Below are 27,351 nucleotides of genomic sequence, written 5' to 3' on the forward strand. Positions count from 1 at the left end.
CAATTATATTTGAGCTAATATTCTAAGTTGGCCTAACTAAGTGATCTAACTAAAGGAATCCAATTAAACATCTTATATGGCATGGGCTTTGTAATGTGTAATTTAGGGTTAATGGGGTTCTAATTAGATTACTATATAAAGAATGCTACAAAGTTTGGTCCCCAAAGCTAATCTCTCATCACCTCTCCTCCTCTATTCTCATCAATTGAGTGAGACTCATAGAGAGAAAAGATTAGTCTGTGGAAGACCATTAACTCATATTCATTCTCATATCCAACATCATGGAATCAAGTATGTCTTGTAAATTCGCTATGTAATCTTGATAATCTGACATAAGTTTATATCTATATATTTTCAGATTTAGTTCCAACAAGTGGTATCATGAGCCTCTCGCTTTATGTTATATTATTAGGATTTATCATATTAATTGTGATTATTGAATTTGATGTTTATACACATGATTTAAATTTATTTCATAAATCCATATGGTATTAAGAATTTGATTATTGTGTGTATTTTCATTAATCATGATTATATGATTGTTGTTAGATTTGTTAAAGTTTAATCGTACATATATTATCGGAATTTTTCTTTCTTTCAAAAGCTGATTTTATCTATGCTACTGGGGTTTTTATTTTTACTCAATTTACTGTTAAGTTTGAATATGTATATATATTTGGGTTCAGTATTTTAGATCAATATATTGCTGGCTAATTTATATGCTCTTATTTGGTTTGTAATATATGTCATGAATTGATAACAATTTTTTTTTTGTTATTGTTGATATGGAATCATATTTAAGTTTTACGATTCACATGTATATGTTACCTGGAATTATGTTTATTATATATATATATAGATATATTCTACTATTTTGAATTCTGAGAATTAATTAAGTTACTTCATATATAATTACAATTACTACCACGGACACTACAAGAAAAGGACTTTTTATCATCGCTGTAAGTATACAGCAACGACATGCCGTCGCCAAAACAACGTCGTTGTAAGTCCGTACGTTTAGCAATCTACAACGACGACATGTCGGTCGCAATAGGGAATCTTTTTTTCAGTTTGACTGGGATATTGCGACGACATATCGTCGCTGTTGGTGATTGCAATATTTAAAATTTTGAATTTCAAAAACTCCTACACCGACGACATGTCGTCGCTGTAGGTTCGTCAACCGCCCCATCTACAACGATGATATGTTGTCGCTGAAGAGCGTGTGGATTTATATGCCTTCAGTGACGCCATGTCATTGTCGTAGTGTCACAAAAACTCAGATTTTTGTGTTCAGCGTGCACCCTACGGCGACGGCGACGACGACGATATGTCATCGTTGTAGGTATACAATTTTTTTAAAAATTTAATTAATTATATTGATTAAAATTTATTTAATAAAATATTAAATATTAAATAAATAAAACCAACTTATTTAATTAAATAATAAAATCATTTTATTAATTAAATAATAAAACCAATATAATAATATCCATAGTCTTCAAAATGTAAGATAACAAAACATAAGTTGTATTGTCTCCAAAATAAAATAAAAACAACACTAAATATTAATAATTTAAAAATAGTATTATAATAAAACTAAATGTCATCAAAATCAATTTCAAAGTCATTATCGTCGAGCTGTTGTGGTGGCTGTGGTGGTTGTGGCTGTGGTGGTTGTGGTTGTGGTTCTTGTGGTTGATAGCTTGCCATCATGGACTGTATCATATTCATGTCCAATTTGACAGGCTAAAATTGTGGAGCTTGGATATTCGGATTTGTTGCTTGCAAAAATTAATGCATTTGCTCGAAGTTGTTGTTCTGGGTCATAAAGGCTTGATTGAAGTATTGAATCATGGACTGGAAAGCCTCAGGTGGTATCGTTAGAGGGCCAACTGTGGTGGACGAAAACTGTGATGCCTCTGATTGTGAAGAGGATCCAGTGGCACTTGAGGCAAATGTACTTGTGCCCTTCAACTTGCGTCCAATACCTCAGTTGTGGCCACGACATTGACCAAGTACCTTTGAGGCGACTTATGTCTCATTAACAGTGGCACTTCCTACTTCAGATTCAGATTGAGATAGGGATTGTGTTTGGACTTCTTGCTGCAAGGCATCCTGCAGCTTAAAAACAAGACAATTAATACATAATATAATTGAATAATATACATATATACAAAACTTAGAAAGTTACTTATATATTCATCCTTAGCATTCGTGTTCACCCATCCACATGTCGGATGATTGTGCATGTTATGGAACGTATCGATAATACTGGGCAGTTCCTTAGTCTGAAGATTCATTTTTAGAAAACAAAATTCAATAAAATCTCAGTTAAATATTGAAATTAACTAAAATATTTCAAATTATCTATATATTTTTATTTACCTTCTTAAATTGAGCAGAAGCATAAGAAGTTGATCCATGGAGACTTTGATACTTCTGTTTTGCTCTGTTGGCAGCATTTTCCTTTGAGCGTACCATGAACTGTGGAGTGGTGAAAAGGTCAACCAACTTCTGCCAATTCTCGTTGTCCATGTCCTCCGGTGGATTCTTCCTGGCTGTCTCGATATCATCACACCATCCATGTTCATCGAAGTATCTTTTCTTGTGACCTTTTCTATCCTTTTAGCAATCTTGAAACTTTCGCTCAATCCCAGTCTCTATCAGTCGCTACTTAGGGAGAGCTCAGTGAAGAATGAAAAATTCCTTCAAAAAAATGGTGAACGTTTTTAAATTATTAAAAAAAAACATTACATGTGAATAAGTAGATAAATTTACCTCAAGATTTTGCATCAATCCAATCTTGTGCTCATCCGGAACATTCTGCCATGAGTCATAATATAACGGAACATGATGACCAATAAGATTACCAATAAGTCTCGTGAACTGCTTTGTAGGTTCCCTCCTTCTAATAAAATTGTAGAGCCAACGGACCTTTATTGTCGTTGACGAGCTGCTACAAATTTTTGGATCGAGACCGACCTCTTCTTTTTGCGGCAGCCGTTGCATATGTTAATTAAACAATACAATTAAATTGAATAAAATAATAAAAATTTGTCATTTATTGATAAAAGATAGACTAATTATAGTATATTACCTGTCTCACAAGAAGTAGGAACTTGTGTGGGATCTGGAGAAGGAGGAGGATCTGCTCCATCAACGCCATGAGAACGAGCAACAGTAAAAGACCTATCTTTACAGTTTAAATAATTATTAACTTAAATTCAGTTATAGTTGGAGGTTAATTACATAACTTAAATAATTTTGGTAATGCAGTTGAAACTATTGAAAAAGAAACATTATTGAGAAAAGTCATATATTGATTGAAAAGTCTTGAAATTAAAACATACAAATATGAATATGCATAAGAAAATATTATTCATCATCAATGTCGATTCCTACATCATCATCTGTACTTTCTAAATAATCTTCACTAATTTCGTCATCATCGTTGTCATTGATGAAATCATCATCCACATCTTAAACAAATCGAGACGTTTCCCCAATTATGCGGGTGTGACCAGGTCGATCCAAATGCATAATCTCCAACTCTCCTAATTCCATAGTGAGTGTAATGCCCTACTACCCAGGGACTGTTACGGTGTGCATTTAAATAGTGTTATACTCGCTAATCGAGTCATTTGGCCATTATCGTGTAACTAAGTATGATTAACAGTTTAGGGTTAAAATTTTTGGTTAATATATAGCGTTTCACTAAAACATTTACCATATACATTGGGATCCCAAAAATATAATTTAAAGGTTAATTACAACAAAAGATTTACAACCAGCCGACCTAAGCAGCAAAATAGGGTTTAACCCTAGTTCCTCTTTAAACCTCGGTCGTGGTGGTCGAGCAACTGCATATATACACATCGTCACCTTAGCTCTCCAACTCAAGGATGGTCCAGTTTTCTTTTGCCTTTACCTGCACCACATAGCACCCATGAGCCGAAGCTCAGCAAGAAAACTCAATATGATCATGAACAAGTAATAACATGTTACTAAGTCATAATAGGCATGCCTAGCAGTAATAACCCTACTCATGCATGCAAGCAGATACAAATAAATGTTTATGGAGTCCTGCGACTAATAAGTCTCTCGCTCTTTGGTAGATGACTAATAAGTCTCTCTGAGGTAGTCGACTAATAAGTCTCTCTGAATAGTTGACTAATAAGTCATTCTCTAAATAGATGACTGATAAGTCTATCTCTGTATAGATGACTAATAAGTCTATCTCTGTATGGATGACTGATAAGTCTATATCTGTATAGATGACTAATAAGTCAATCTCTGTATGGATGACTAATAAGTCTATCTTGTTTAGATGACTGGTAAGTCTATCTCAGTTAGATGACTAATAAGTCTATCTCTTAGGTAGACGGCTAATAAGTCTCTCTGTATAGATAACTAATAAGTCTATCTCTGAGGTCCCATACCCTCCTAGCCATGTGACATATCAGTCATCTAAGCTTATAGCCCTGACTCTATGTAACTAGCCTTTAGACTTAGACAAACGCTTTTAGTTTTCATCGAACTTAAGGACGGTCAAGCATTTCATGCTTATAATGGTAATGTCGATTAGATCTAATCTTTTCAGCTTGCGTTAAACACGCTAATACTGTTCTTGATTCATAAGCCAATACCATACAACTAGTGCTCAGTACTATTGTTGATCTTGACTGAGAAGTCACAACTTCACAATCAATACTGACACCAATGCCGATCCTTGACTAATAAGTCAGTGCTTCCTCAATGAGGTAATGCAAACAGACATATATCACATGTCATATATTCATATATAAGGCATTTAGCATGCTTGATCAATAATCAGAAGCATAATTATAATTATGCCCAAATACAGAGACTCAAGCTCTGATTAATCTCATATTCAACATTCATGCCACGCCCTAATCTCATGTATCTTATGTGTCACATGCATCACATACTGGGTGCAGTTTTCTTACCTCTGGTTCAAGCGAGAAATAATAAATGAACGACTCTTGAGAACGATCAATCATTTGATCCCTTAGCGATCACCTAGTCATAACCAAATATAACTCCCATCAATAAAAATGAGCAATAAAAGGTTCTTGACCTAAACCTCACTCCCGGGACCTCGAATCGTACCAAAACGGTTAGTAGTTTCGATCCTGAACCTTAGGAATTGAAACCCTGAGCCAAAAACCCTCAAAAGTGCCCTGTAATGACCCACTAATCTAGTCTTTTTGGACCATTAACGAAAATATACATAAACTTACATTTTTACGAAAATACCATAATTTTATTAAGTAACTTGTAAAAGAAATAAGAGTTACTTGCAAAATAAAATACTAAGAAGGATATGGGATCCCATTGTCTTTAGAAACAAAACATGATTTAAATGAAAAGAATTACATAAGAAATGCAGAAAATACATATAAAACCATAAAAAGGTAAAATGAGACTACATCCTCGAATCGAATAACGCTCGGCCCCTTGACTCCATTCACCATCGATACACATCCTCTAAGAGTCACGAATCTTACCGCCTCTAAAGCTATTTTCCTGCACATAAAACAAAAAGGAATGAGCCTAATGCCCAACAAGGAAAATCTAACACATAGTCATACACATAAATTTCATAATAAACGTAAAGACATATCATAACACTTAATACATACACTTATTATAATGGCCATTATTACTTGGGGTCCCATAGACTAAACAAGCTTATGCCCATGAGATTTGTGGGGTCCTACTAGCTAAGTAGGCATATGCCATAGTCTTTTTGGGGTCTTGTTAGTCAAATAGGGCATAAGCCCAAGCCTACAAACATACACATACATAACATATTCATAACATATCATATTTCATAACATAACACATAAGCAATACACATATAGATTCTACCCTATTTTCCTTACCAAAGTTATCGGGATATGATAGACTGAGTTGGGACTTTTGGAACACTCCTAAAACCATATGAGAACGAGTGAGTCTTATGAAGAAGAAGAAATGAAAAGGATGGAACGACTAAACCATTGAAAAACATACTTACCGAAACTTATGTGCTTAAGAACTTGGATTCCCTAACCAAAATAAGAATGAGGTTAGGGGACTGAGTAGAAGGCTATGAAAGAGGAAATAACATAAAGCAAATGAACTAAAGTTTTGGTTTACCTCAAAGACTTGAAAGACCAATCTATACCACAACCGAAATACTATAGAACCTTACTTCCCAAAGTGTTTGATAAGCTTATGATGTTTAAGCTTATGCTTTTCGCAAACCAGGTGTTTAACTCTCACACTCTCCTAGCACTTGCAGCTTCTGAACTTAGAGCAAAAGGTGAATAATGGCTGGGTACTAGGTCCTATTTATAGAGTTTGGGGATGAAAGTATCTTGATTTTACTTGAATAAAAATAATGGCTTTTTAGGTGAAAATAATTTGAATAATCGTTCAGCAGAGGCTGAAGACTCGTTCAAAGGATGTTGGACTTATGAAGAAGTTTGAATGGCTGAAAGGAAAAGAATTCAAAAATGTTTGAATTTATGCTGGAGGAGGCGATATATCGCCCCCTGTAGGCGATATATCGCCTGGGCCAGTATGCCCGAGGCGACCGTGCATCGTCTCGTGTTTTCCGTATCTACGTGCTGCGATATATCGGCACACGCTGAATATTTAAACACGAAATTACACATTTTTAGCTAAGTTTGAATGGAGTAAACAGCCTTGACTAAGACTTCAACGTATTCAAAGCTGCTGACTGACCCTATAACATTCAAACTTTACCCTTATTTAATTTAATCCTCAAAAATACTTAATCCTTAATTACCCATTCATAACATGTGCTTAAAATCCTATTGGTTGATATCTAAACCTTATAGTATAATAAATATAATCCTTAATTATCAGTCATATAATCAAACCTTAGGTTATACTTAATATTCTTAAACTATAGGTTAAACTTAGAAAATCTACAAGTACTACTATGAGTGTCCAAATAATTCCCGGTCAGAACCAAAAATCCACGGTTACAAAGATAATACTAAACATACTACAATACTACTAAATAATGAGCTAAGTAAAGTTCTTGGACTCTACATGCCCAAAAGAGGACCCTGGAAAAATAGGGTAGCGCTGCCCACCTGGCGCCTAGGCGCTACAACCAGAGTTGCCTTGCCCTGGACAGCGTTGTAGCGCCCACCCTTGGGCGCTGTAGCGCTAAAACCAGGGTATTTTAGCCCTGGTTTTTCCTCCTTCGTGTTCTCCAATTCCAAGCTTCAAAACTTGATTCCAAACCTCATTCAAACTCACAAATGAACTCAAAAACCAAACATACAAATCCTAGGCATCAAAACCCAACCAAACTTTGCTAAAAACTTCCATCATTTCTCAACTATCAACTTCAAAATCCCAACTGAAAATCAAGTGAAAAACAGAGTATAAACCAGAGTTTCTCTGGTTAAAAACTTATCTCTAGCTCAGAATTACACCTTCTTCAATGATTGAACACAACCCTAGACCCTCAAGGCTTGATTCCCTAGCTTGAATCTTCAATTGGGGCTTCAAAAATTCAAAGGAAAAAGGATAAGGAAATGATCGGGAGAAGAAGAAGTAACGTGCTCTATTTTTCTTAAGCTTTCTACAGCCTTCTATGGTTGATATAATCCCTTGGTCAAATGACCATATTGCCCCTAGGTTAAGTAAAGTCCTTTAAATCGTTATTTCCCATCTATCTCGTTAATTATAATTAACGTTCTCCAATTCCCGTTATTCCCAATATTCTTAAATGATAATAAATCATATCTCATTACCCTTTAATTCACGGTAATGTACTAATCATCAAATTGTCCTGAGACTCACCCCGAGCCCCGAAATTAACCCCGTTATGACCAAACCGCTAACTTGCATTCAAAGATCGTCTTATGTCGAATAACTCAAACAAATCCACATTATAATGTGGCCTTATTCATAATTCACCAACATGCATAAAAATATACAAATATGCCCTCAACGGGCCAAATTACCAAAATACCCTTATAATGAAAAGTGAATCCATATGCATGCATTTATCATCGTATAATAACACAATTCACATAAACATGCATATAATCATTTGGTTGCATAATAAATCAATTATGGCATTCTAATCAAGGTCCTAAACCTTATTAGGAAATTTGGGTCATTACAGTGAGTACAAAATTTTATGAAGTACTATCATGCACGACATCAACGTCGTTATCATCACCAATACTTGGATGATCCCAGATCTTTCGATGATTGACTTATTCTACCACCTTCCAATTTTAGTTTCTTGAAGGATCCTCCAAGTAGAAAACTTATTTTGCTTGAGTGGCGAGAATAAACCGATCGTTCTTGTACCATTTAGAATTAATCATGATACTAGTTATGTTATTCTCAGTCACTTTTCGACCCTTGCTTGCATCGGTGTTGAACCATTTGCATCGAAACAACACTACCAAGTAACCATGGGAATAGCATAACTCTACAATCTCCTCAAGTTGGCCATAGAAAGTGAAACCATCGGTTCTTGGCACCGAAACTCCACTATTTTGAGTGGTATGTCTTTCGTCACGACTATGGACCAAAAACTTCACACTGTTAACAATGCAATCCGTGTAGGAGTATGCATTCTGATTGGACTCGTTTGCTAAAGCAAATAATTCATCAGTACACTCAGTTGACTATACTTGTCGCAAACAATCCATCTATAGAGTATGACACAAAAAATGAAAACACAATGAGATGAGTATTAATCGATACGAATTTCGTAAGAATTATATAATTTCGATAATTTACCTTCAATTTAAACCAGATAGGGAAATATTTTTGAAGATTTTTGTTTGAATTTTCTCGAAGGCATTCACTGTATAGCGCAAGGATTAAGGTAAGATAACAATTTGCCATGTATTAAATTTAATGAATTCATATATGTGTTGAGCTACTTACTCCATATATGGTTGGATTTTAGGGAAATTGTTGAGTACAAACCACTCCGATTCTTTTCGATGAAGATAGTCAAGGGATGTGATTTTATTTTTGCTACTTGGACAACATTGTGATTCAAAAACTGACAACTGTCTTTTAGGAATAACAATATCCGCATATCTTTCCTGACGATTAAATTTAGTATGTACGCCCTGAAGATATTGCGAACAAAAAGGCAAAGCTTCATCGACAACATAACCCTCTGTTATAGAACCTTCAGGGTGCGCCTTATTCCTAACATAATTTGTCAACTTCTTCATGTATCACTCAAACGGATACATCCACCTCATGTAAACTGGTCCTCCGATAATAGCTTCTTACGGTAAATGAAGAATTAAATCATTATGTCAAAAAAGGCTGGAGGAAAAATTAACTCCAACTTGCACAAAATTTGTATCACTTGATCTTCTGTATTCTCCATGTCCTTAACAACCAATGTACGAGCACAAATTTGCTTAAAGAAATTGCAACGCTCAATGATTGTCTTCAAAATAAACTTATCCAAGTAGTCTCAAACTCCTACCGACTACAGACGTTGCATAAGAATGTGACAATCATGGAATTTCAACCCAACAATGTTGCCGTCATTATCAGTTACTTTCTTAGATAAATTTCAACCGAAGTCATTAGGAAGTCTAACTCCTTTTACAAACTGACAAAAAAACCATTTATCATCCGATGTGAAAGAGTACATAGGATGTGGTTTGATCAACTTCGTATCGTCTTCCTTGAGGTGCAACTCTTCTCAAATACCCCAATTCTTCAAGTCTACTCGTGCGTTGGTGGTGTCTTTAGATTTCTCATTCATAAGAAAAGTACTGAGTAAACAGTCGCAAACATTTTTCTCTACATGTATCACATCTAAATCGTGCTTCAGTTCAAGTTCGGACCAATAATCAAGTTCAAGGAAAATACTATTGTTACTCCAATTAAGCTCTTTTGGTTCTCGCTTTCTTTTCACACCCCCGAAACTGACATGTTTACCCGACAAACGATCTGGAACATGTGCTAAATGTTCGAGTATGTTTTGACTACTGAATTATCTTGGAGGACGTCATTTTTCATAACTCCCATCAAACAAGCGACTCTTCCTCCACTTATGCGTAGAAGATAAGAATCTTCTATGACCAACATAAGTCGTCTTCCCAATTACCCGACATGAAAGAGAGTCTTCGTTGCATGAGGGACATGCCATATATCCTTGGCCACTCCAACCAGACAAACTACTTCGAGCAGGAAAATCATTGATAGTCCATAATAGTGTTGCACGCATTTTGAATACACTATTCGTTGCAGCGTCTCTAGTTTGAACTCCTACATCCCACAACTTCTTCAATTCGTCTACCACCGGCCTCAAAAAGACATCCATGTCCATCCCAGGTGATTTCAGACCGGGAATCAATAAGGTCAACATGAATGATGACTCTTTATGCACAACCAAGGAGGCATATTGTACGTGTACAATATTACCGGCCACATGCTGTAAGATAGACTCATGTTACCAAATTGATTAAAACCATCAGCAACCAAACCCAATCGAACGTTCCTAGGTTCTTTGGAAAAATCAGGATATCTGGAATCAAATTGTTTCCAAGCACCCCTATCAACAGGATAGTGCATCACACCATCTTATTTCGACCATCCCGTACTATGGCAGGTCATATCATTTGTTGTATGCCTTGAACCAAAAAGATGCTTTAGCCTAGGAGTCAAAGTGTAACGCCCTTGTTACTCCAAGGTCGTTACTGTGAGCTTTGAACCGTGCTTAACTTGCTAATCGAGTTCTTTGGTTATAAACGTGCATCTAGATGTTGTTAATAGGCTAAGGTGGAAAAACCAATCAAAAGGAAATGATATATTTTATTTAAAACATAAAACTGTTCATGGGCCTATAAAAGCGTTTACAAGTTATTTATAATATAAAGGGTCATTACAGTGTACAATTTACAACCCGCCGATCTCAGCGGCAAAAATAAGGTTAACCCCTAGTTCCTCTGAGAAACTCCTTAGCCGTGGTGGTCAAGCAGCCGAATATGTATACATCGCCACCTAAGCTCTCCACTCATGGCTGGGTGAGCTTTTCTTTCCCTTTACCTGCACCACATAGCACCCATGAGCCAAAGCCCAGCAAGAAAACTCAATACTGCATGTATATAATATCAAATGATAATCATCCAGGACTTATAGCCCTAAACAGAGGAGTGACAGTTGTAAAAGTCAACTAATGTGGGTTTTGTACCCTTTACAAATAAGTGATCTAGTCACTAGCTTAAACAGGATAAGTGACTGATGAGCAAGTCACCAACGTAAACAAACTGAGTGACCATGGAGTCACTAATGTGGGTTCTGTACCCTTAGCCATGTGACGATATGGTCATCTGGGCCTTTTGGCCCTGGCTCTGAGTAACTAGTCATGGAACTAGGCAAGCGCTTTTAGTTTTCATCGAACTTGGGGTCGGTTCGGCACTAATGCTCATGATGAGTCATTCAATGCTGTTGTCGATTAGATCTAATATTTATCGGCTCTGTGTTCATGATGCTTATGTCGCTCCTGACTCAATGGTCAGTAACATACAACCAATGCTCAGTACCGCTGTTGAACTTGACTAGTAAGTCACAGCTTCACAGACGGATCTGACACCATTGCCTATGCTGACTAGTAAGTCAGTGCCATTCATAAGTAAGCAAGATTTTCTAAGCATTTGATATGCAATCATTGTCCAAATTTAAACACTCAACATGCCTCAATTATAACCATGCATGTCACATATTGGGTGCAGTTTTCTTACCTCTGGTTCGAGCGAGAATTAGTAAAAGAACGACCCTTGAGAACAATCAACATTTTAGTTCTTTGACGGTCACCTGGTCATAACCAATTATGGGATTCCATCAATAAAATGAATCACAAAAGGTTCCCGGACCAAAATCTAGCCTCCGGAACATCAAATCCTACTAAACTGGGCAGTACGAATGATCCCGAGGCCTAAGGTTTGAATCCCCAAGCCAAAAACCCAATTTTGGCCCAAATGCCACTAAGGGACGCGACCCTACACCACCATGTCGCGACCTACCTCCTCGAACAGAAGCGGCCACCCCTCCTTCTCCATGCCGCAGCCCAATGGCCCTGCAGCTCCTCCCTTCTTCTTTAGTAAGCTTGGGTCGCGGCGCTCTAGAACAGAGACGCGGCCCCACCTGAAACCCAGCCAAAATCTCCTATTTTTCCCCTTCGAACTCATTTCAAAACATTATTAAAACACTCCTAATATCACAAAGCAAAACCACCAACTATTACCATAACTTATCTACCATACAACCATCAAAACCTAATCCTTAAACCAATCAATACTTCACCAAATTCTCATTTCCATGATCAAAACTCCAAATCTTAAAACCAGCACAAAAACAGAGCAAGGAACCAAAAACTTGAACTAAAACCTTACCTTAAGCTTAGGTTGAATCCTCTTCAATGGCTGAACATTAGCCTAAGACCTCAAGCTTCAATCTCCAAGTTTGAATCCCCAAACTTGCTTCAAAAATTCCAAGGAAGGAGAAAAGAAATGATGATCGTGAGGTAGGTAGCCTAGGTCAAATGACCAAAATACCCTCCATGCTTAATTCATCTCTTAATAGCCCCCAAGGGAAAAACAGTCATTTCCCACCTATCTCGTTAATCATAATTAACGCCTTCCAATTCCCGTTATTCTCAAATACTAATAAAATCATATCCCATTATCCTATAATTCTTGGTAATGCTCTAATCATCAAATCACCCCGAGACTCATCCTGAGCCCCGAATTCAACCCAGTTATGACCAAACCGATAATTTGTATTCAAAGATCGTCTCATGCCGAATAGCTCGAACAAATTCACATTATAACGTGGCCTCAACAATAGTTCACCAACATGCATGAAAGTATACATATATGCCCTTAATGGGCCAAATTACCAAAATGCTCTTATAATGAAATGTGGACCCACATGCACGCATTTATCATCATATAATAATATAATTCACATAAACATGCACATAATAGTTTAATGACATAATAAATCAATTATGGCTCTCCCAGCCTACTAGTCCAACCATTAAACTGCATTAGGGATTTTGGGGCATTATACAAAGGGAAGTACCGCAACACTTTGTGGGCGACTTTTTTCCCCTTTGTGTCTTTGTCAACCCATCGACTCTCACCACATATAGGACAACTCTATTTTTGGGAATTCTCCTTCCAGAACAAACAACAGTCGTACTTGCAAGCATGAATTGATTGATAACCTAACCCTAACTTCCTCATATTTTTTCTTAGACTCATAGAATGAAGTCGGAATCTTATTCTCCTTTGGAAATGCAAATTTCATAAAGTTCAAAAATTCTTCAAAGGAATTATTTGTCCATTTATTTATAACCTTCATGTGCATCATCTTCGTCAAGAAGTTCAAGGAGGACAACCAAGTGCAACTAGGGTATAACTCATCTTCGACCTCTTGAAACAGGTCATCAAATTGATTCTCCGCACTATTGCCACCACCATCTGAAACTCCTTCATTTACGCCTTCTTTGTTAGTGTCTTGTTCACCAATAACATCATTGATGATGTCAATCATCTCATCAGTCACTGGAGCCCCGTCGTCCCTACTCGAGGCATATCAAATTCACCGTGGTAGGTCCACTTCACATATCGCTACAGAAACTCATATCTGTGTATATGAGCCACCACCAAATCCAGTTTCTAATTCAGCATATTGACACACTGAACGCATGGGCATCTGACTCTCCCGAAATGTTCACATGATTCTTGGCCATTTGTATAAATGCTTGAAGACCATTCCAAAAATCATCAGAGTTACGTCGTCTATTAGTTATCCAACTCTTGTCAATCGTTATAACTAATTCAAGTGGTAAATAAATTATCACGATGTGATAATCATAAAAAACTACCTATACTTGCTAATAATTTTGTTATCACCAAAAAACTAATTTTTTCAAGTAAATTGTGAAATCTTATGAATAAATTATTAAATTTTATGAATATATATTATCAAATTTATTAATTTATTATAAAATTAATTAAATATACAAATATTTAATTGTACATTTATGAACTTACTATTAATGATTATTATTAATTTCTACTTTTTAATTTTTAAAAATAACAATAGAGTTTTATAATTGTAAAATTATTATTTTAATTTCCACTTTATAATTTTATGAATATATACTATCAAATTTTATGAATGTATTACAAAGTTTCATTATATATACAAATATTTAATTATAAATTTATTAATTTCTTTGATAATTATCAAATTATTATTTTAATTTTCACTTTTTATTTTTTCAAAAATAACAATAAAGTTTTATAATTGTAAAATTATTTTTTAAATTTCCAATATATGATTTTTTTTTATAATTTTTTATTAGTTGCTTTAAAATTAATTAAAAAAATTAATCACACGAACTTTAAAATTATTTTGTAACGTTTAATATTTCTAAATCTACTAAAATTTCGGCAGCATAACGACTGTAATATAACCTATCCCAAAATTTAAAATCTGCATAAAAACTACAAAACCAGTCTCATAACATACATATACTAATTATAAACATCTAATTATATTAATATAACCTACCATACAATTTAAAAATACAATTCACATTCACGTTTATATAAATAAACATATTCAACTAATATCTAACATAACATTTAATTAAATTAAATTAAAATAACATATTCAACACTATATATCTAAATTAACAAATTACACAACTAACATATTAAAATTTAATTACATTAACTTATTCAATATTATCTATAATACTCAATTACACAATTAGCATATTAATCAATTACACAATTAAATTAACATATTTACCACTGTCTAAAATATACAAATCTAAAATGAAAAAAAAAAATTCAACACTATATAAATAAACCAATCCCACACTTAAAAATATAATTTAAGCATTAATCAAACACAAAAAAAATTAAAAATAATAACAATACCCAAGGCTTGGGGGCTATCCAAAGGCGTCTATGGCTAAGGATGATGCTCCACTACTCCAATCTAAAAAGAAAATAAAAAAAAACAATTCAAAAAAAAATATTTCAAAAACACATTTCTACCAAATACTAAATACATAAATATATTAACAAAAAATACATTTTAAAGACTAAAATAGATAGAAATTGGGTTTAGATTACCTAACCTTGGAAGAAATGGGCAAGAATTGGACTAGGGCGCATTGGATCAGCGAGGGGCGGTGAATGGGCGGCGATCCATCTCTGGTTTTGCAGAGTCGTTGTAGGATAGTGAATAGTGCACGAATCCCCTCATGTGTTACGCATCTACCCTACAACGACGACATGTGTCGTTATAGGCAGTGAAAATTTGACTTAAATTTTTTGGCAGTTCACTTTCCCACGTTTGTTTTGGTCCTATAGCAACGACATGTCATCACTATAGAGTACAAAATAACTGGTCAGTGGATTAAATTGGACTCTTTTGCGATAACATGTCGTCGCTATTGGGAGAGAAAAATAGGCAACCAACTCTTGACGGTTAAGTTCCCTCCCTAACCTACAGCGACGACATGTCGTCGCTCAAAAATAACATATTTCCCTCCTTTTTTTCACGATGACAAGTCGTCGCTATATGGGGGTGCAAATAGGCAACCAACTCTAGGAGGTTGAGTTCCCTAAGCATCCTACAGCGACGACAGGTCATCGCTCTAGACAAACATATTTCCCTCTCTTTTTTTTTATGAAAACCCTATCGTCGCCGTAGAGTTAGTCCCAGCCTCATGTTCCCTCCAAATTCCTAGTACCCTACAGCGACGACGCGTATCAGGAATTTGGATGGCCTGGTCGATAGTTGTTTACGACCCTACAGCGACGACAGCTGCAGCTTATTTTTTTTAATAAATTAAGAAATTATAATTTTTCGTAGATTTTGCCTACATACAGTGATGACTTTGGAGTCATCGCAATAGATGTCGTCACTGTAGAGTCTTTTTCTTATAGTGAGATTATGTCTATTGTACGTCCTGATTTTCCAATGGGCTATTAGCGAGCTGAGATATGGCCTAATTACATCAGCCACGTGGATACCCCATGACTGGAGTTGTCATCGTCAGGTCCTACCTCTTTAGCTCGAGGTAACCAAAGGTTCATCAAGATTACTCAAGGGCCGAGTCAGGACTATGAAGGCCGCAGGTCGAGAAGGCATCCAGCTCGGGGTACGAACTAGAGTTGGAAGCTATGACCTTTTATAAAGTCAACCACGCAATGCAAACGTGCATATATCAGGCATCACGTGTCTGATATATCCCTGAATTCTCGGACACGCAGCATGAACGTGCGTATTCAGGCACCCACGACTGGGTTAGGCCGTGCGGCCCATTATCCCCCTTACCTGTTGATTAGACCACACTTCATTTGTCAGGATTTAGGAATTAATCATGAATGTCACAGAAGTGACATGATGGGTAAGAAGGTCACGGGATGACCCCCCCTTTACCAACTTCTAGGTGCCCTCTCCTATAAATATGGAGACCCTGAGAGTTGTAAGGGGTTGGATTGGATTATGTAACAAAGTATCCTGTAAAGAATACCAGAAATATAGCCATAATACTGGCTGGTGGAGTAGAAGGATTTTAACCTTTGAACCACCTAAAAACGTAGTCGTGTCATCAGTCCATTAAAAGATCATTTATCTATTTCGGTTCATGATTAAGCACTAATCTCTTTCTCTTATTTTCTTAATTACATGTTGGCGAAGAACCGCGTCAACAGATTGGTGCTTTCATTGAGAGCTAGTTAGATTGGTGCTATCGCAAACATCCAACTATGGTGGCCACTCGATCAAGACACGGTAACGAGGCGGAACAACATGATGGGCAGGAGGCTCATCATGCCGCCATCTCCGGTGAGCAAAATCCTGAAGTCCAGCAGCGGCCGGGCAAGCAGCCGAAAGGCCAGGATGACACTGGAAGTTCGGCACCCCAGTCACCTAATCCGAACCCTGATTTTTACACGGTGGTAGAGATGGAGAACGCTTAGTTGAGGAGCCAACTGGCGAAAGCTAGTCAGCAGATTAAGGAGGTGTTGGCCCAGCTACCCCCTCTTACAACCGACGATAACGTCGGCAAGAAGCAACGCGAGACTCATAAGTCCCGCCGAGGTAATCGGTCCAGGCCTAGTCGCTCGGTCAGGCCTCCGACGTCCAAATCTACTCCCTCATCACACCGCCGATAAGCAAACTTCGAAGAAATACCCAGAGCCGAGCAACAGTATAGCCGCTTGGTCCGAACTTCAACTCCTAGCTCACTACCAGCCTCGAGCACGCCCAGGAGGGCTCGAGGAAATTCTAGAAGGAGATCCGGGGAGGGCTCACAGCACCAGCTCGTCCTCGCCAGCCGTCCTGCACCTCGTCCAGATCGCCAGGCACGGAGCCCGCAGGTTGACAGGGCCGAAAGGCCCCCACCTAACTTGATCCGCCCTAACGGAACCAGGATTGCATCCCTGGCCAGACATCCTCCGTCACCAATAAGATATCCCTCTCCTCCTCAGCCTATCTGAGATATTCTAGCTTATGGAAGCATCAGGAGAAACCCGCCATCCGCAGGACCTTCCCGTTGTAGCAGAGCGCCCAGAGGGAGCCCGGATCCTCACCCCCAGAGGTGGACTCCGAGCTTCTCTAGCAGGAGCTACTGGACCGGCAGTCGCCGGAGTGACCTTTCTGGCGGAGACCTGCGTCAACGCTTAAGCTCGGCGCAAAGTCCTCAAGCCACCCCAAAGGGGACCTACGAGATCGCCTTAACTCTCATAGGGCGGACCCGGTAGGAGGTGGCAACCATTCTCACTCAGGGGGAGACCTGTTCGAGGTACGTAACTGTAGCACCCACATTATTTTGATATATATAGCCAATAATCACATGATTGCATTGCATTACATATCATACAATATGTATAATTTGAGCATATGCATATTCTTATAAGTGTTTTCATGTATAAGTATAAAAGTTGTGTATGTGATGTCTATATGTATGCTCAATATTATTAACCTTGTGGCATTTGAGTTGTCTTTTATGGGTGTTTGATGTGCTCAAGATATAAGAAAGTATGAAAAATATGGACAAGGCATGGAATTAAGTGTTGAAAGTGAGATATAGAAGGCAAAATATGTTAAGTAGTGGAAAATAGTACAATGTCGATTACTAGTATTTCGGTGTAAAATTGAGTATTTATGGATTTACCAAATGTAATCGAGGTATGATTAAGGTCTCATTGATGATGTAAAAATGGTTTTAGAACCATTAGATCAATTCTTGATGGGAGGTATACATAATCAGTGGTATTGATGCAAAGTCAAAACGAGCTTAGCATAAGTGCGCTACGCTCGATCGGGTAAGCATAACTATTGGGTATGAAGTCATATGGACCTAAGGTTTGGTATGAGTGTTTTACACATAAGGATAATAGGCCTAGCAGATGATTAAGTCGAAATTATTGAAGTGATAAGGTTTTCATAAGTCAAAAGGTGAAATGATGAGATGAAAGGTGTCAACTTTTGACAATAAGGCTAAATCATTGAAAATAAGGAATTTTCATCAAACCTTATCACTTTGCACGACCATTATTCTGAAAAACAGAGAGAAAAGAAAACCAAAAACCATTTCTTGGCTGGTTTGAAGAAATTCTAAGGAGATCCAAGTGAAATCAAAGCCAAAGAAGTAGATTAAGCTTAGTTCTAGCCTTTTTATGGTAAGTTCTTGTACTTGGAAGTTAAACTATGTTTTTGAATTTTTCTGAAAGCTTATATATGGTGTTTTATCCTTTTTAAGATATTTCTTGGGGTTTCCAAGTGGTTTGAGGTTTAGAAAAGCTTGAAGAGATTGTTTTCGCCGAAAAGTTGCTCGGTAAGTGAAATTTTGTGTTTTATGAGGTTTTTGGGGTTCTTGGAGTACAAGATGATTTTTGGTTATTTGATTGAGTTTATAAGAGAGTATATATGTTTATAAAGGTTTTAATAGATGTGGAGACTCATTTAATTTGGATGATGATCTAGGAGATAAGAATTTTATCAAAATCGGTATATGATAACTTTATGATGAATCATGTTGGTATTTGGGATATATGGTTATGGCAGGTTAATTGATGTTGATTATTGGTGGATTTTGATATTTGAGGATAGCTAAAATTAAGGGGAAACTCTGTCAAAATTTCCCCAAATGTCTAAGATAAATCTAATGCTCGATCTAGGTGGTTTAAGGCGTTTTAGGCATGTTTTGGGTATGAAAGTTGATATGATGTTTTATGGGTATTTTTAAATGATATTTCAATGTCTTACTGCCTTCATTGTGATGAGAAATCCATGCCATTGTCAGGATAAGCATATCAACACCGAAGACATCACTTGTTACACGGTGAAATATATTGTGGACAAAAGGTAAGTAAAGTACTCAACTGCAACACAAGAATTATGTGTTATGTGAAAGTATGCATTATATGAATATTTTGTGAGTAAGTGGTATTAACATACAGTGACACTTCATCATAAATTTGTATGCATGGCATAATAGTGATATGGTAAATTATTATATGATATAAGACCATGCATGATATTATGATGATTAATTATATGATGCCTTTGCAAGTTTTGTGCAACATAAAAGAAAGTTGTAATAAGAAGTTTAAGTTCAGTGCCACTGTTTTGAAAAGGCAAATGAAAGTGTTAATAAGTGTAAACGGAGGCCTATAGTAGGCTTATAGTGGCTGCCCAATAATTTGGGCTAGGTTTAGTGAACCAATTATATTGTTTGCCATATTTCCGTTTTTATTTCTCCTCCATATGAGTTATTGTTAGATGTATTGACACCACAGTGTGTGGCCGCCTTAACTCTTGAGCCTGACGGGGCAACGATGGAATAAGGTTTTTAATGTGCCCTACTGTGGTGAAGGCTAGCCGGAGGAGAACCCATGGGATTTTGTATTATATGTGTAACAAGCCCTGCAGGCATTGACCAATTCAAACAGTGTGCACAATATTAAGGGGCCCAAAATTTAAAAAGAAGTTGTATATGTCCATTGATATTGGGTAATCATTAGCATTGCATGCATTACTTTGCTTACTGAGCTTTAGGCTCACAGTTGTCTTGTGTTGCAGGTAGAGAAAGAAATATGTGAATGATATGAGGAGAACTGAAGCATGGTCCTGACCCTGATTTGTACATATGAACACATCGACCTTTTTGTGGGTTATTTCAGTTATCAGTGAGATGTTTGTAATAAAGTATGAAGTTATGTTTTGAAAATAAATTGGGTTATTTAATACTTATGTATAATATGTTTGAGACACACTTTATGTTTAATGTGAATAATGTGAAATAAGTTTTCAAGTTTTAAAAAAAAAAAAAAAAAAAAATGTCCAGACTTCCGCAGAAATAAATTATGATATAGTTTTAAAACGTAACACCTCAAATATGGTTTTTAACTAAAATAAGTGAGGGTGTTACAAGTTGGTATCAGAGCGCCATGGTTAAAATGTTCTTGTAGACCGTTCATATGTACACATTGAGGAAAGGATAATGCTCAGTTCATCTGTAAGTTTTATGTGTGCATTTATTATGTGCTGGTTGCATGCATCATGTGCTTTATTGGCTAAATGACATAAGTTATGGACATTTTGTCTTAAAAGATATATAATAACACAGATGGATCATGAACATGGTATGGGGGCTACTGAAGGCTCTTGCAGCAATAAATATGAACAAGAAATGGCTCAACTTCGAGCGGTGGTGAATAGACAGGCTGAACAAATTGAGAAGTTGTTAGCAGAACAACGACAAAGGCAAGCACTAACACCACCTACTGAAACTCCAACACCTCCACAAGCTCCACCTGCAGTGCACCCCATGGAACCATTATATGAACGGTTCCGAAAACAACGCCCACCAGTATTTGAAGGTAGCACTGACCCACTTGACGCACAAGACTGGAAGAGTTCTTTAGAAGACATCTTTGAGTTCATGCAACTAAGTGACAGGGAAAAAGTTTCTTGTGCTGCACATACACTTAAAAAGGATGTTAAGATCTGGTGGGAAGTGGTTAAGCAGACTAGAGAAGTGAATCAGATGACTTGGGCAGAATTTGAACTGGTCTTCAATGAGAAGTTTTATAATGAAGCTGTGTTGACTGCCAAAGTAAGTGAGTTCACTAGATTGCAACAGGGGAATCTATCAGTGGCTGAGTACGCCAGGACATTTGACCGGTTAGCCAAGTTTGCACCAGACTTGGTTAACACTGAAACTAGTAGAGTGAATCGCTTCCTGGAGGGTCTACAACCAGAATTGGCTAGAGATGTAGATATGGGACGTACAGGGCCTCTTTCTTATGCTCAGGCTGTGGAGAAAGCTTTGAGAGCTGAACACAGAGAAGAAAAAATAACAAAAGCTAAAGCTGTTACTAGCATGCCTCGTAGAGACACTCCATTCAACAAAGAACAAAGCCGCTTTCACAATGACAACAAAAGAGGGGCCCAGAATTTCCAATTTAGACAAGGACAGAATAAGAAATTTAAAGGAGGTCAGCAAAACAGGCAACCTGGATTCCAACAAATGCCACGATGTCAAACTTGTGGAAAGAATCATTTCGGGGAGTGCGGGCTTCTAACTAAGAGCTGCTTCAAATGTGGCAAGGGGGATCATTTTATCAAAGATTGTCCATTGATGAAGAACCAACAAATAAAGGATGAACCTCAGAGGACAAATGCTAGGGTGTTCACGATTACTCAGGCTGATGCTGATACCAACAACTCTGTTGTGTCAGGTGATATTTTTGCATCTGGTATTCTCACTCATGCATTAATAGATTCAGGTGCCACGCATTCATTTGCATCATTGACATATGTAAAAAGGTTGGGTAGATCGTGTGAAAAATTGTCAGAAGTTTTTAGTACAATGTTACCATCTGGAGAGATTCTGTATTCTACTCATTGGTTGAGGGGGGTTCCTATTTGCATTGATGGTAGGGAATTATATGCTGATCTAATAATGTTAGAGATGGCCGATTATGAGGTGATTTTGGGTATGGATTGGCTTTCAAAGTATAATGCCACTATTGATTGTAGAAGGAAAACAGTGATATTTAAGCCTTCAGAGGAAGATGAGTTTATGTTTACTGGAGCGACATCAAAAAGTTGCATTCCATTAATTTCTGCTATGAAGGCCAGGCGACTGTTGGAAAGTGGATGTGTGGGTTATCTCGCCAGTGTGGTTGACACGTATAAGGAACAAAAGTTAAAACCGGAAGATGTACCGGTAGTTAGAGATTTCTTAGAAGTATTTCTAGAAGATTTACCGGGATTGCCTCCAGACAGAGAAATTGAATTTGTGATTGAGCTACTTCCTGGTACAGCCCCTGTGTCCAAAGCACCTTATAGAATGGCACCAGCAGAACTAAAGGAATTAAAGATACAGTTGCAAGAACTCCTGGATAAAAAGTTTATCAGGCCTAGTTTTTCACCATGGGGAGCTCCGGTGCTATTTGTGAAGAAAAAGGATGGGACGATGCGAATGTGTATTGATTATAGAGAATTGAACAAGTTGACAATCAAGAATAAGTATCCACTTCCTAGAATTGATGATCTTTTTGATCAATTACAAGGAAGAGGAGTGTTTTCAAAGATTGATTTGAGATCTGGGTATCATCAATTAAAGATTAGAGAAGAGGATGTACCAAAGACCGCATTTCGAACTCGGTATGGCCATTATGAGTTCCTTGTGATGCCATTTGGATTAACTAATGCTCCAGCCGCATTCATGGACTTGATGAACAGGGTGTTTAAGGACTACCTTGATAAGTTTGTAATAGTGTTTATTGATGATATCTTGGTGTATTCTCGATCCCAAGAAGAACATGAGGAACATTTGAGGTTGACGTTGGAGAAATTAAAAGAAAAACAACTCTATGCCAAATTTAAGAAATGTGAATTTTGGCTAGAGAAGGTGGCATTTTTGGGCCATATAGTCTCAAAAGATGGTATTGCGGTGGATCCATCAAAGATTGAAGCTGTTAGTAAGTGGAATAGACCAACAAATGTTTCAGAAGTAAGGAGTTTTCTGGGATTAGCAGGCTATTACCGAAGATTTGTTGAAGGATTTTCCAAGATAGCAATGCCATTGACACAACTCACGAGGAAGAATCATAAGTTTGAATGGACTGAAGCTTGTGAGAAAAGTTTTCAAGATTTGAAGCAAAGATTGGTTTCTGCTCCAGTACTTACTATTCCATCTGGATCAGGAGGACTTGTGATTTATAGTGACGCTTCAAAGCAAGGTTTAGGGTGTGTGTTGATGCAGAATGGCAAAGTCATAGCTTATGCTTCTAGACAATTGAAGGACTATGAACAGAAGTATCCAACACATGATCTGGAGTTGGCAGCAGTTGTTTTTGCACTAAAGATTTGGAGACATTATCTGTATGGTGAGAAGTGCGAAATATATACCGATCATAAAAGTCTCAAGTATTTCTTCACTCAGAAGGAATTAAATATGAGACAAAGGAGATGGTTGGAGCTAGTGAAGGATTATGACTGTCAAATACTTTATCATCCTGGAAAAGCAAATGTAGTTGCAGACGCACTGAGTAGAAAGTCTCATGGTAATGTGTCATTTTTGAGGAAACTGACAAGACCACTTCAGGAGGACATGTGCAGAGCGGAGATTGAGGTGATCACAGGAAGATTATCAGTGATGACTATTCAGTCTACCTTGTTAGAGAGAATCAAACAAGGTCAATGTGAGGATCCTTACTTGGTGGAACAAAAAGGTGAATTGGAAAGTGGGAAGGTCAATGAGTTTAGTGTGTCATGTAATGGGATGCTAAAGTTCAAGGAAAGAGTTTGTGTCCCTAATAATGAGGAGTTGAAGAGAGAAATCCTTACCGAAGCTCACAATACCTTGTATTCAGTACATCCGGGGACGACCAAGATGTTTAATGACTTGAAAAGACACTACTGGTGGCCCAACATGAGAAAGGATGTGGTCGAGTTTGTAGCCAAGTGTTTAACCTGTCAACAAGTGAAAGCTGAACATCAGAAACCTGCTGGTTTACTACAACCAATACGGATACCAGAGTGGAAATGGGAAGAGATTACTATGGATTTTGTAGTTGGATTGCCAAAGACTTCTAAACAACATGATGCTATCTGGGTTATAGTAGACCGATATACCAAATCAGCACACTTTCTTCCGGTACGCATGACTTATACTATGGATCAGTGGGCTGAATTATATGTTCAAGAGGTTGTTAGACTTCATGGAGTGCCAGTATCTATAATTTCAGACCGGGATGCTCGATTTACTTCATTGTTTTGGGAAAGTTTGCAGAGAGCATTGGGCACAAAATTGAAGTTTACTACGGCATATCACCCCCAATCTGAAAGGACCATTCAAACTCTTGAAGATATGCTTCGAGCTTGTGTCCTAGATTTTCAAGGATCATGGGAGAAGTATTTGTGTCTGATAGAGTTTTCTTATAACAATAGCTTTCATGCAACGATTGGTGTAGCACCGTATGAAATGTTATATGGCAGAAAATGCAGATCACCAATTCATTGGGATGAAATGGGAGAAAGAAAGTATCTTGGTCCAGATCTGGTCAGAAGGACAACTGAAGCAGTAGAGAAGATAAGAAAAAGAATGTTAACGGCTCAAAGTAGGCAAAAGAGTTACGCTGATCGAAAGCGAAGAGATGTGGAGTTCAACATTGGGGACAAGGTATTTCTGAAAATTGCCCCTATGAAAGGAGCAATGAGGTTTGGAAAGAAAGGGAAGTTAAGCCCAAGATTTATTGGACCTTTTGAAGTATTGGAAAAGGTGGGAAAGGTAGCCTATAGACTGGCATTACCGCCATCACTGTCAAATGTCCACGATGTTTTTCATGTCTCATTATTGAGAAAATACGTGCCAGATCCTTCACATGTGCTAAACTACGAGCCAATAGAAGTTGAACAAGACCTAACATATGAAGAAAAACCAGTGAAAATTCTTGACAGAAAAGAGAAAGAGTTGAGAAATAAGAAGATTTCACTGGTTAAGGTCTTGTGGAGAAGTTCAAACATTGAGGAAATGACATGGGAACGGAAAGATGAAATGAGATCTAAATACCCAGAGCTATTTGGGTAAGAGAAATTTCGAGGACGAAATTTTTATAAGGTGTAGAGGATTGTAGCACCCACATTATTTTGATATATATAGCCAATAATCACATGATTGCATTGCATTACATATCATACAATATGTATAATTTGAGCATATGCATATTCTTATAAGTGTTTTCATGTATAAGTATAAAAGTTGTGTATGTGATGTCTATATGTATGCTCAATATTATTAACCTTGTGGCATTTGAGTTGTCTTTTATGGGTGTTTGATGTGCTCAAGATATAAGAAAGTATGAAAAATATGGACAAGGCATGGAATTAAGTGTTGAAAGTGAGATATAGAAGGCAAAATATGTTAAGTAGTGGAAAATAGTACAATGTCGATTACTAGTATTTCGGTGTAAAATTGAGTATTTATGGATTTACCAAATGTAATCGAGGTATGATTAAGGTCTCATTGATGATGTAAAAATGGTTTTAGAACCATTAGATCAATTCTTGATGGGAGGTATACATAATCAGTGGTATTGATGCAAAGTCAAAACGAGCTTAGCATAAGTGCGCTACGCTCGATCGGGTAAGCATAACTATTGGGTATGAAGTCATATGGACCTAAGGTTTGGTATGAGTGTTTTACACATAAGGATAATAGGCCTAGCAGATGATTAAGTCGAAATTATTGAAGTGATAAGGTTTTCATAAGTCAAAAGGTGAAATGATGAGATGAAAGGTGTCAACTTTTGACAATAAGGCTAAATCATTGAAAATAAGGAATTTTCATCAAACCTTATCACTTTGCACGACCATTATTCTGAAAAACAGAGAGAAAAGAAAACCAAAAACCATTTCTTGGCTGGTTTGAAGAAATTCTAAGGAGATCCAAGTGAAATCAAAGCCAAAGAAGTAGATTAAGCTTAGTTCTAGCCTTTTTATGGTAAGTTCTTGTACTTGGAAGTTAAACTATGTTTTTGAATTTTTCTGAAAGCTTATATATGGTGTTTTATCCTTTTTAAGATATTTCTTGGGGTTTCCAAGTGGTTTGAGGTTTAGAAAAGCTTGAAGAGATTGTTTTCGCCGAAAAGTTGCTCGGTAAGTGAAATTTTGTGTTTTATGAGGTTTTTGGGGTTCTTGGAGTACAAGATGATTTTTGGTTATTTGATTGAGTTTATAAGAGAGTATATATGTTTATAAAGGTTTTAATAGATGTGGAGACTCATTTAATTTGGATGATGATCTAGGAGATAAGAATTTTATCAAAATCGGTATATGATAACTTTATGATGAATCATGTTGGTATTTGGGATATATGGTTATGGCAGGTTAATTGATGTTGATTATTGGTGGATTTTGATATTTGAGGATAGCTAAAATTAAGGGGAAACTCTGTCAAAATTTCCCCAAATGTCTAAGATAAATCTAATGCTCGATCTAGGTGGTTTAAGGCGTTTTAGGCATGTTTTGGGTATGAAAGTTGATATGATGTTTTATGGGTATTTTTAAATGATATTTCAATGTCTTACTGCCTTCATTGTGATGAGAAATCCATGCCATTGTCAGGATAAGCATATCAACACCGAAGACATCACTTGTTACACGGTGAAATATATTGTGGACAAAAGGTAAGTAAAGTACTCAACTGCAACACAAGAATTATGTGTTATGTGAAAGTATGCATTATATGAATATTTTGTGAGTAAGTGGTATTAACATACAGTGACACTTCATCATAAATTTGTATGCATGGCATAATAGTGATATGGTAAATTATTATATGATATAAGACCATGCATGATATTATGATGATTAATTATATGATGCCTTTGCAAGTTTTGTGCAACATAAAAGAAAGTTGTAATAAGAAGTTTAAGTTCAGTGCCACTGTTTTGAAAAGGCAAATGAAAGTGTTAATAAGTGTAAACGGAGGCCTATAGTAGGCTTATAGTGGCTGCCCAATAATTTGGGCTAGGTTTAGTGAACCAATTATATTGTTTGCCATATTTCCGTTTTTATTTCTCCTCCATATGAGTTATTGTTAGATGTATTGACACCACAGTGTGTGGCCGCCTTAACTCTTGAGCCTGACGGGGCAACGATGGAATAAGGTTTTTAATGTGCCCTACTGTGGTGAAGGCTAGCCGGAGGAGAACCCATGGGATTTTGTATTATATGTGTAACAAGCCCTGCAGG

At 36.9% G+C, this 27,351-nt stretch overlaps 1 protein-coding gene and 1 long non-coding RNA gene across 3 annotated transcripts; both read left to right on the forward strand.

Moving 5' to 3' along the window:
• The first annotated feature begins 18,190 nt into the window (after positions 1-18,190).
• On the forward strand, positions 18,191-20,357 carry LOC133793888 (uncharacterized). Of its 2 annotated transcripts, XR_009875009.1 has the most exons (4): positions 18,191-18,764; positions 18,845-18,919; positions 19,388-19,449; positions 20,167-20,357. It is a non-coding gene; the product is annotated as an uncharacterized LOC133793888 (long non-coding RNA). The 2 variants fall into 2 exon arrangements; XR_009875010.1 differs by lacking the exon at positions 19,388-19,449.
• Positions 20,358-20,713: 356 nt separating this feature from the next.
• LOC133795636 (uncharacterized) lies at positions 20,714-22,993 on the forward strand (the record flags this gene model as incomplete). Its single annotated transcript, XM_062233090.1, has 3 exons — positions 20,714-21,374; positions 21,453-21,981; positions 22,129-22,993. Coding segments are annotated over exons 1-3 (2,055 nt in total), but the record flags the coding sequence as incomplete, so codon positions are not given.
• Between the last annotated feature and the right edge of the window lie 4,358 nt (positions 22,994-27,351).

Source organism: Humulus lupulus, chromosome 8 (assembly GCF_963169125.1).
Source record: "Humulus lupulus chromosome 8, drHumLupu1.1, whole genome shotgun sequence".
NCBI lineage: Eukaryota > Viridiplantae > Streptophyta > Magnoliopsida > Rosales > Cannabaceae > Humulus > Humulus lupulus.